The sequence below is a fragment of the Tachypleus tridentatus genome, chromosome 1 (genome assembly GCF_004210375.1).
Source record: "Tachypleus tridentatus isolate NWPU-2018 chromosome 1, ASM421037v1, whole genome shotgun sequence".
NCBI classification, from domain to species: Eukaryota; Metazoa; Arthropoda; class Merostomata; order Xiphosura; family Limulidae; genus Tachypleus; species Tachypleus tridentatus.
Window position 1 is genome coordinate 50,085,332 of NC_134825.1, and position 11,453 is coordinate 50,096,784.

The 11,453-nt window shown below is 33.6% G+C and overlaps 1 protein-coding gene across 1 annotated transcript in view; it reads left to right on the forward strand.

Annotated features, from left to right (window-relative positions):
- LOC143248250 (ADP-ribosylation factor-like protein 2-binding protein) overlaps positions 1 to 11,127 on the forward strand; it is a 31,219-nt gene extending 20,092 nt beyond the window's left edge. Inside the window, 1 exon segment of the mRNA XM_076496668.1 lies at positions 11,042 to 11,127. Coding sequence (XP_076352783.1) covers positions 11,042 to 11,112 — 71 coding nt within the window. The 3' untranslated portion in view covers positions 11,113 to 11,127.
- The last annotated feature ends 326 nt before the right edge of the window (positions 11,128 to 11,453 follow it).

Here is an 11,453-nt window from a genome sequence, read left to right on the forward strand (position 1 = left end):
ATTCAGGTATTGCTTAAAGTAAAAGTGTTTATAGTCCTTTTTATACACATTTATAAAAAATATTGTTCCAACACAAAATTTTAAAGCTTAAAGGTAGAATACATAAAAACTGAAAGTATTAACTTAAACGTTTCATTGATGTAACATTCTTTAAAAAAACTATTTTTGTGCAAATAGCTTAAAACTGATGTGAACAGTTGCTTCATTTTATACTACATTGTAATTTGTTTTGATAATAACTTGTGTAGAACGCTACAGATTGTAATATTTTGAATAAAAATTTTTTAAATTAAACCTACACTACCTTAGTCACTGTTACTATTGTATTTTCCTCTTTACTTGTAATACCAGCCAGAATAACACAATTAAGAAATAGCTTAAGTTTAAGCAGTAGAAGTCTCGCAGCTTATACTTCTGTATATGTATCTGGATTCAACAAAAAGGAATTAAAACCTTCACCTTTTGGAACATCAGAAAAAAACTGCATGAACAAACAAATTGTAATATATCAGGAGTATATTTATAGTTATTGAATGCAGGAATATTTCTAGCTGCTTTTAAATAATTTGTTTCATTAAATTATTTTGTTGCTATTATATAGGATAACTAGGCTTAATCCTTTGTCAGTAATGGCTCTTATCCAACTCTCTATTCCTTTTTTCAAAGTCGAAATGAGATATTTGGATTACAGGTACTGTTCTCAAATACTAAAAGTAGACTATCAGTTTTATTTCTGTCTTAATGACACACAACTTTTGGATTAAGTTTTGAGTCTATGTAAGGCAGATGCTTAAATCTGCCTTATTTCTCGTAATCTGAAATCTGGAACTTGTTTTGGAATTGTTTTTAATCTAATGGCGAAAACACTGATTAATTCTAAGACTACTTCAGTTGCATTGTGAATTGATGTTTCACTGATGTTCTTAAATACATTATTTTCTTCCAGTTCTATCACAAATTTTAGCCTCAATAATAATTACATTATTTTTCAAATCCCAAATTCCCAACCTATCTATTAAGTGGTATCTCATACATTTTTTCTAAAAAAATGAGCATATATCTCTCACTGTTAATTATGCTATAAACTTTGCTCATTTTTAAAATTTTTAAGGTAAGTTTAATCCTTTTTTCCCATTGAAGTATCTGTTTGGTGAACAAAATCAACTGACAGATATACTGGTTTCATTTGAATATTTTCTCCTTATCTTAGTTTAACACCTAATTCAAAGCTCTCTTGTAACTAGTAATTAAAACACACAGAGATGCCACCAGGTTGTAAAATGAAAAAAACAAAATAACAGATTTTCAAAATTTAAAATAATAATAACAAAAAATATATAATTTGTAGTTGAAAGTTTTATTTCAAAACATCTGTTTTTGATTTCTCAAAAGAATTTGATTACATGAAGTTAATTAATTCTTGTTTTACTCAAATGGATTTGTGTTAAAATCTGCTAAAATTGTGTTTTTAGCAAACATAATTATGTTGTTTCAAAGTAAAATACTCGGAATGATTCTACTTTTTTGTATGGTAGAGTTACAACATACCTATCAGTCTGTCACATGAACAGAAAATGAGAATTACTTTTTTTTTTAAATTTGAATTAGAATGTTATCTGGCAGCTTTGTTAGACTTGAACATCTAGTAGTTTCTTTGATTTATGTACATACACTTTGTTCTCACACAAGAAACAAACAAACAAAACTTGTTTCTAAGACTACACACTCACACAGAAGTGTTGTCTGTGTGCTTTCTCTTGCGTGTGCTTTTTGATTAGTCTCAAACAAACTTGTCAGGTACCCATAGCTACTGCCCCCAGAATGATATGAGTCAGGAGTGAAGTCAGCATTTGAATATTGTCTTCTTGTGTCACTCCCAAAAAGCCCCTGTATCTTCCCTGATAAAACACAGAAGCATGTTTCAGTCATTTCAAAACAAACAAATTGGAGATGCAAATAAATGAGGAAGAGATAGTCATAGTGGGGCCATTGCCTTCTGAAGAACTAAATACTTATGTCTGTTTATAAATAAATAGAAGCAGTTAGCTTTTACTATCATACTGGACACTGATGATGCAGAATAATCTTATTACACTTGCCTCTAGAGAGGGAGGGGAAAGGGTGTTGCAGGGCAGGTCTGTCTGTATTTCTGCACTTGTATATTGAAAACTAATAGACCAATGTACATGAAAATTTCACAGAATATGAGAAATCAGTGTGGAATGGTCTTCCCCAAATTTGGTTTGGATCTGGTTTCTGGATCACTTTGAGTTATATTTTTTATGATGGAAATTTAGGACATTTTCATGGCTGTGGTTTAATAATTCTGTAAAATGTAACCAGATTTTTAACAAATTTCATAATCTCATTAAGGTAGAGACTCTTCATCACACTGCAAAAAATGATCCAGATAATTTATCATTTGGGATCTGAGAAGGATTTTCTGAGTTTTTGAGGGTGAACTTCACATTATCCAGAGATATGGATATTATTCTACTTGGAAGAAGTGCTGGGCAATTAGTGATATTTGCTAATTGATATATCAGTAACCTCAGTAATCAGTTAGTACAGTAGTCCTCAAATTATGGTATGAACAAAAACAAAAAGTGCTTCTAGCCAGTTACCTACCCTTTTGTTAGCAGTTCAAAAAAGAAGAAAAAAATGGTGGTAGGTGCTCCTTGCCAGTTGCCTTTTCTCCAGTTAGCAGCTCAAAATTAATGACCATGGCATTATTTCAGTTAATTTGGTAGTTAAAATAATCATAATTGTTATTTTCCAAAGCATACATACAATTTGCTAATGCCATAGCTATTGCTTGATGTTGGCTTTGCCTATCTTAGCATTGGTCTTGCATGCTCCAGTCTTTTATGCCCAACTTAAATGACCTTAGCAATATCTAATTAACAAATCTCTCCACCCATATCAATGCACCCTCTATCCTGGTACTGTATACAAGCACCTCACTCAGATATTGTAATTACTTTTTCTTGATAAAATGTTGGTCATGGTTTTCTCAGATGAAGCACTGCTCCTCATTCCATTATGGATTTTGATTTTTACATTGCTTTATGGATTTACATATAATTTCCTTTACACACAAAAAAACAATATTTATAGGTATGAATTCCTATATTACTGTTGTCAGTATGGCATTTAATCTGACTTCCTCTATTCCTCCTTTGTTATCTAGCATCTCTCTATAGTGAGAGGGGCTCACCTTCAGTGTTTTCTCCTGGGGCTCCTTAAGTTGATTTTTTTTTTGTTAATCCTTATTATTGGGATAATTTGGACTGTTTTTCTGATGCCTTTCTTTACAAAGTCAGCTTTTTGAAAGTCTAGTTTGAATCAAATGCTTCCAACTCCTTCAATTAATCACTTAGATTTGTGAGATATTAGTTTTCCTCTATGTACTGTGAGTCTACATGAGTTTCCAAAGACAATTTTTTTTTTTTGTATTTGGATATGTGGTGTTTCAGGATGGTTCATGTGATCACTTTGGACTCATCACATTTTCTTGTATTTGATTCTCACTCTTGCTCTTTAATGTTTCTTCCTCCCAGAAAATTGTTACAGCCTGTCAGTGGACCCTACTTCAACTTGCAGATGAATGGTGTCTTCTACTTGCTTCTCTCTTGGCCAGATTAACTGCTTCTCTTGGTGGAGCAAATTTGTCTAGCTGCTGTGGCCTGTGTGTGTCACATGTGGCTTGTTTTTACCATCATTTCATGTTCATGGATGTCCAAGTGGTGCATCTGTATCATAAATTAACATCACAATTTGATGTTTTGTTGTTATTTGACCTCTAGACCTTCTTTGACTGTAGCAGCTGAATGGATTCATACCTTAGTTTTAGAGACCCTCCATATGGGTTGACTGATGTCAATGGTGTCAATACCTGATAAGGTGGGGAGTTCAGTTAGAGTGAGGTTACAAGTATTGACAGACACCTGGTACTCTTTCAACTACAGATTCATAAGTACTTCAGGTTACACTATCAAAGATGGTATTTTCATTCAATTCTCCACCTTCATTATCCTCCCAACCTGTGGTATTTTCATGCCAACCTGAACAGTGGATTTTTGTTTTAAAACTATCAGTTACTGGTCATGAGGGCAGTAGTGACAGTTGATTCCATTCTTCTGAGGTGTTATTTCTGTTTTTTGTTGTGCCTGGGGGAAGGGGAGATTAGCAGATGATGGTTTTTCTTATTTTGAATGTTCTTTGATCCTTCTAGGTCCACAGTGATGTTCTTTCTCTCCCTTTGTTGGCATTTTTAACCAGGTTAATGAGGCATTTCTTCACATTCTCATACTGAATTAATTTTGCCTTTTGCTACTTTTTGTGTGTAGGGATCAGGTTCTACACTTCAAGGATATAGCCTTTGGTTTAGTATCAGCACCATATGTCTTTTGCTGGTTTGTACAAGTTTTCTTCACATTTTTAACCTGGCTCAGCCACCTCCTATCTAGCTCTTGACTATGGAACAGGCTTTTGCTTACAGGGATGGTTCTATCTATTTGGATTTATGAACTTTCCTCAAATATCTGAATTTTTGGAATGAGAACACATGCTATCCCTTCAGTATTTCCTGTGCAGCTAATGGATCTGGAACTTTAATCCACTGGAACATCCAGTCTCTTTTATCAAGAGCAAGATATTAGTTTTTGAGTGGTGGTTGGTTTTGATTAACCTTGCCATTAGTGTTTGTTTGTTTGTGTGTGTGTGTCTACTACTTCTCTGTCTCAAGTATATTTCCTGATAGCTACTTACAGTTTTATTTCATAAAATCAAATGGTTGGAGTGCTAACTTTTCAGGGATGAGGTGTGTGTATTCAAGGCCATGTAATCTATGGTATATGAATGGAAGACGAATCTTCATTCTGCGTCAATAATTTAGAATTTTTTTCTACCAACAAACAGTGGTATAGGGTCTAGATCCACAGTTGATTCTTAAATGTACTGTGATGGAAAAATGCATTCATGGGGTTGTTATTTTTTAAATTTGATTCTTTCGCTGCAGGTCTTGTTCCACTCATGTCAGTCTTCTGGCTTGTCGTTTTCCTGGGGTGATGCATTTTTTAGATTGTCAATTTCAGCCCTCACTTTCTCCTAATCCAATGGATTCTCTACTATGAGATTTTCTGCTAGATGTGATCTCAGTTCAGACTTTCAGTGATTGCTTTTGACTGTGTATTGATACTCTGAACTCCAGGTTTTTGAGTCTGCAGCACCTTATCTTCAGGCTTGGGTGGTAGATGCATTTAATCCTGATTGGATAGGATTCCACATTTATGTTCTCTCCCAGTTCAGAGTTCTGGCTGTGTTTTAATCCTCTACATGTGAGATGTTGCTAGCCCTAGGTTTGCCTGTCTGACCATGATTTCCTCTTACACAGTATCTTTAGTTGAGTCCACCTCTGCATTCTCCTCTTTGGTTATCTTTATTGTGGTATCCTCAGTCCCACTTTCTACACAGACTTTTCCAACTCATTGGGGTTTAATGTCAAAAGTTGCCTAGGGTGTGCCTCACAAAGAGTTTGTACCCACTGTACCAAGCATGTCCATCACATTTTGTTTTGACCTGGCCTTCATTTGGGCCTAGTTTTGTCTGTTATTTAGATCAGACAACTTTTTCAACTATTCTAATCATCTATAGGTGTAAGACTCCCAAGAGCTATCCAGCATTCTTCCCAATTAGCTTTTCCAGTTACTTAACTAAGATATTAGGGTGGTATTACATGCCTTATTTCAACAACTACTCAAGCCTTTAGCCTCATGTACCATGTATTGCCTTTCTCTTAATAAGTATTTGTGTTGCTTCTGGCATAAGTTGGAGTTGTTGGCATGTCAGGAGGACTTTGGATCTCTTCCCTTAGATCCTTCTATACCCTGATAGGTCTTTTTTTTTTTCTGGCAGCAAGAACCTTGGATACATACCTCTCCACAATTTTTTTACCATTTATTTCTCATTTCTGCAATCAATTGTGATCTGATCATTTGTTTTGTCTTGTTAGGTCTTGAGGTATTTTGTGGTGATAATCCAGAGGCTGTATTTATTGGGAACATTCAGTTTCTCAAGATTTTCCTCAATTTTTTAGAGGTGGATATGCATATATCCACATTGTATATTCTGGTCTTTACAAAAGAGGAATCTTCTGAGTTTAGTCTCATCAGATTCAACATTTTTATATCCTTTGCTGCTCAATTCACATATCTGTTTGGGGTCATTTTACAGACTGGTATTTAAACTTTTACCAGTGCATTTCTCTCATGTTCTTTACTGGATCTGGGAGTTTTCCACTTCTCCCATGGACATTTTAACAATAGCTGCTGGATTATGAGGAGTAGGGGACTACTTTTGTCATATTCTTGTCTGTATTTTCCAGGGTCATTTTCATCTTGCTTTCACTGTATTCCATTCTGTAGCAAGAGTTGCCCAGACAGGTGTGCTTTTGTCAGTCCAATTCTGTACTAGCAATCAGTTTGATTCCTATTACTGGTTGCAACAGGCTCTGTAGAAATAAGATGTTCCATAAGATATATAGGTGCTTACCAAATAGTATTACCATGTTATGATGAGTAAAGCTATAGGGTTTCTGCATATCTCTGCTGATAAATGGGTTGAATATATTGGTGTCAGTTTGCTTTAAAGAAGTTTAGGGTACTTGGTTCACTTATTGCACTGGTTCCAAAGCACTGTTCTTTAGGGCTTCCCAATGTGCATTACTCCATCGATTATACTTGTAGAGTGAGAGAGTCCTTACCACTCTCAGTTTCCTGTCACTGGGGTGGTGGACAGAGGCTTTTTTTACAGTGTTTCCTCCACTCTTGGAAAAATGGGTGAAGTTGGGGACTCTGCTACCCTGTCACTGGATGTTTTTTTCCAGGTGTCAGTTGAATCAGCACCAGCCTCTTCATAAGCATACTTATAATACTGATTAATATTTGACACTGTGCTATCTGGTTAGGGTGTGTGTGGCCCTTCTTTTTGGTCAATCTCAGTTTAGTATACTGTTCAATACTGTTCATGAAAGGAGTTCACTATCTCTTAGGCCCAGCATGGCCAGGTTGGTTAAGGCATTTAACTCGTAATCCAAGGGTCAAGGGTTCAAATTCTCATCTCACCAAACATGCTTACCCTTTCAGCCATGGGGGCATTATAATGTGATAGTCAATTCCACTATATGTTGGTAAAAGAGTAGCCCAAGAGTTGGCAGTGGGTAGCTGTCTTCCTTCTAGTCTTAGACTGCAAAAGTAGGGATGGCTAGTGCAGATAGTCCTTGTGTAGCTTTGTGCGAAATTTAAGAACACACAAACAAACAGTCACTATCTCTTCATAATTCAGAATGCAATGTGGTCCCACCTTAGGTTCTTGGTTGAGCACAATATTCCATATCCTTTCCATAATTCTGGGGACAATTGGAATACTTCTTGCCTACTAAGTTGGGAAGTAAATATGAATGTTGATAATTCTGGACTGGATGAGTTCTGTTTCTTTGATTGAGGATTGAGTATGGCACACACAATCCTCTCATTCTGAGCTTAGGATTTGCCTTTTAGACTTCTTCAAATGGAAAAGAAAGTTTGTCCACTTCAGTGGTGCTTGCTTTCTCTTTGTGATTCCAGTGGTTTGGAATGCACCACTCTATGGCTGCAAGTTGGGATTTAGTTAGAAGTATGTCTATATATAACACTGTGGCCTAATTGTTCTAGTAATTAACCAAGACCCCTTAATTCCAACTCCAAGTTGTGGAACATGATGTGTTTGGTTGGGACTGGCCTATAATGATGATTGCTCATGTTCCATTTAACTTTTGATACAGGAACTAAGTTCTGGTTGAAGAACGTACTTGTTCTGGATGTAGTGTGATTTCCCCCACTCATGTACCACTGTTGTCTTGGTACATACATCCACTGTTTATGAAGATGCTTTCTGTATGGATAATGCCTGTACTGACCTCTCTAACTTCTCAATGTAGGATTCTAGCTATAATGTCAGTAGAAGGTGTGTATGTTCTAGAAGTTAACATTTTCCTAAACTGAAAATGCATTTCAAATAACACTTACCTTCATTAACACTCTCCTGCCCTTCCTTCCCAATAAGAGCCAGCTTTAGATACTGGGGTGATGTAAGTCTCAGAAAAATGATTACATTATCTGAGTGAGGTGCTTATGTACAGTATCAGGATAGAGGGAACATTGGTGTGGGTGGAGAGATTTGCAAGTTAGATATTGCCAAGGGAATTTAAGTGAGGTATAAAATACTGAAGCTTGCAAGGCCAATGCTTAGATGGGCAAAGCCAATGTTGAGGAATATCTATTGTATCATAAGTATTATTGGAAATGTATTTTCAATTTAGGAAAATGTAAACAATTGATTGTTGGAATAATTTAAAACAGTAGTAATCAGAAAGTAATTTTGATAATTGATCTATTCATGATTTCAATTAATCATTTATTGTATGTGATGCTAACTGATGTAACTTCTGCTCAGAGGTAATCGATTCTATTGATTAAATTGTTCACTTTCACTTGTAAGTGTACAACATTGCATAATTCGTAAACAAGATTATGTTATTCAGAAAAACGTAGTCAAAATAAAGTTAAAAAAGCTCCTGTTCATATAACCTGGTGAATTACGTTCTGCACATTCCATGTCTAGAGACAGAAACACAACTGTAAAAAATTTATACAGTGCATGATTAAAACTGTTCTTTAATCCAGTTTCAAGAAATATTGCTTGTCTACCAAAAATGTATCATGACAACCCATGTATCCTGGTAGTTGTTGCTTCATTATAATGTTCACATTTTTTTATTTAATTTTTTCATCATATAGGTGTGTATATAAGATAAACTTGAATAGTTAGCCCCTTAAAGAACTGACTAATTGTTGGATTATATATACACAATTGAGCAAATGTAGTCTCTAAGTGTAAGGATTTTGACAAACCTGCTGATTTGTGACAGCATTCACATGAAAACAAGTTAAAAAATTCAATGTAAGAAACAGTTTATATCATAGTTTCTTAACAGCATTTACTAAACAAAATTTTAATTTTTGTTCAATATAAATTTCATTTCTAGAAAAGGAAATAGAAGTAAAAAAATCCTTTAAATGATCAGTCACTCATACACATCACATCATCTGAGAGTGAAAGATAATCTAATGTAAAAATGTGGCTATACAGTGACTTAGCAACATGACTTGGCAATCAGCAATAGTATGTCAACTATCTCACGGAAGAAGACAGCTTGTTTACAGTGAGAATAAACAGCAGTAATATGCTAGATTGAAAAAAATGAACATGTAAATTTCTCTTCAAAAATAGTTACCAACATGGGATGTGTTAGGATACAACCATACTTTATTTTGAAGTTCTAAAACTGAACATTTAAACATGTAAATTGTATCAAAGTTAATATGTCAGAAATCCTGAGTGAACTTAGCCATGGATTTTATTCTTCTGGTCTTTAGACATGATACAAAAAATAAACTTTGAATCATCACCAACATTAATTATTTAGTTTCTAAACTTCATTAATAAAATATCTCGGTTAAGGTTTTCAAGTTGTTTTAATTAACACGCTATAAGATAAACAGAAACCCCAAGAAAACTTGCTTCATACTTTGATCATTAAGTCAGTTACTGAAAAGTATTTCTTACCATATTTTATCAAAGATCTGAAAATGAATAAGTTATTTTTGTTGGTTTTTCTAAAGAATGTTAACTGTATTTAACAGATGTGTTGATGATAAGATAATGTGAAATGGATCATTCAAGTAACATGAAAACCTGTACCCATAACAAAATCTGGAAAATTAAAAACATTTCAATAAAACTTATTATTTACCATAAGTAAAAAACTGAAACAAAATAAGTTTGCAAAATAGGAAAATTGAATGGCTGGTGATATGCAATAATAGTAGTCATTAAATATTTACATTGGCATCCAAGTCACTTGGCTGAACTCCAAAAGCCACAACAGACGTGGTAGTTAAGTTTAGTACTTACTCTGTACAGTTATACAAGACATTGAAATTTGTATCTGAAACATGCACCTCAAATATTAAATATCCCTTTTTTCATGATGAATCTAGTTTGTAAAAATAACCATGGTCACATCAATTCAAACTTTGACCATTACACATGCCAAGATTAAAAATTCAGTTATTTAAGGCACCACACAAAAAACTTGAACAAAAGTTAAAATATCTTTAAATTTTTAGTAATTGTTATTATTATCAATAAAATATAGAAAAAATTATCTTAGCTCTCATGATTTCTGAAAGGTGTTAACAACGTTTAAATATAAGTGTGAAAAGCATGTTTAAACATAACTGGTTATAAAATGTGGATAAAAGACTTGAGAAAAAAATCAATAACAAAATTATATGTAATAAATTAATTATAGAGAACATGAGCTACTTTGTTTATATGTAGAATTGTGTAACTGATATGTAACAAATTTTGAAACGTTGAATGACTTAATTTCTTACATTCGCTGTTAAACAAAACATGTAATTTACTTTGAAAAACTGTTAATGAGTCATTAAAAATAACAAAATTGCATCAGTGCATCAAATAAAGTATATAGAAATGAAAAGTTAGGTATTAGGATCAGTGCTTAATTTTCAGAAATTAAATTGAATATTAAATTAATGTACCTTATTTTATGAAAACATTTCTCATTGTAGTTGCTCAAAACAGTTAATATTTAATAAATAAATCTATACATTGTACAGAGAAATAGGTTTTTTGTGATAATGGATGTAAGAAATAAAACGAGGCATTAAGCTGTTTGGTTAAAGTGAAGTGTGTGTGATTTTTTTAGTATATGATGATAAAATTTTATGTAAAGGGTAGAGGTAGTTCTATGTGATTAATGTTTGGTCAGGATTTTTGATAAAAATAGCATAAGAAAAGGTAGTATGTGAGATAAATGGATGATTTCTTTTGGTGATTGATATCAATGGAAAAAAACAAATCCTGAACTGTCCAGATAATGTCCACTACTCAATGCAATTTTGAACTTGTACAGATAGTTATACCTGGATGCATTTGACCACCAAGGATTCAAGCAGATACAAAACCAAACAAAGTAGTGAGTAAGAACCATCATTTCAAAGACTTCCTCTACCATCACAAAATATTTAAACTATTATTATGTTACAATGACTCAAGAAATTTTGCCCTTAAAGTTTGTTATAGAAAATGCACAACATCATAACAAATTTTCAGGTAAATTGTGAAAAACACCTGGTAAAGAAGTATTAGTTCAATAATAAAAGAGAAACACAAAGTTTAGTAAAATGTCAATTAGATTTCTCAAGACAAATTTTCTAATATCTAATTGGTATTTCAATGCTAATCTCAAGTCAGATAAATCCAATTATAGCATGCAGAGGGTTAGGGTTTGATGTGTACTTTAGAGGATAGTTATTAAAGAACTA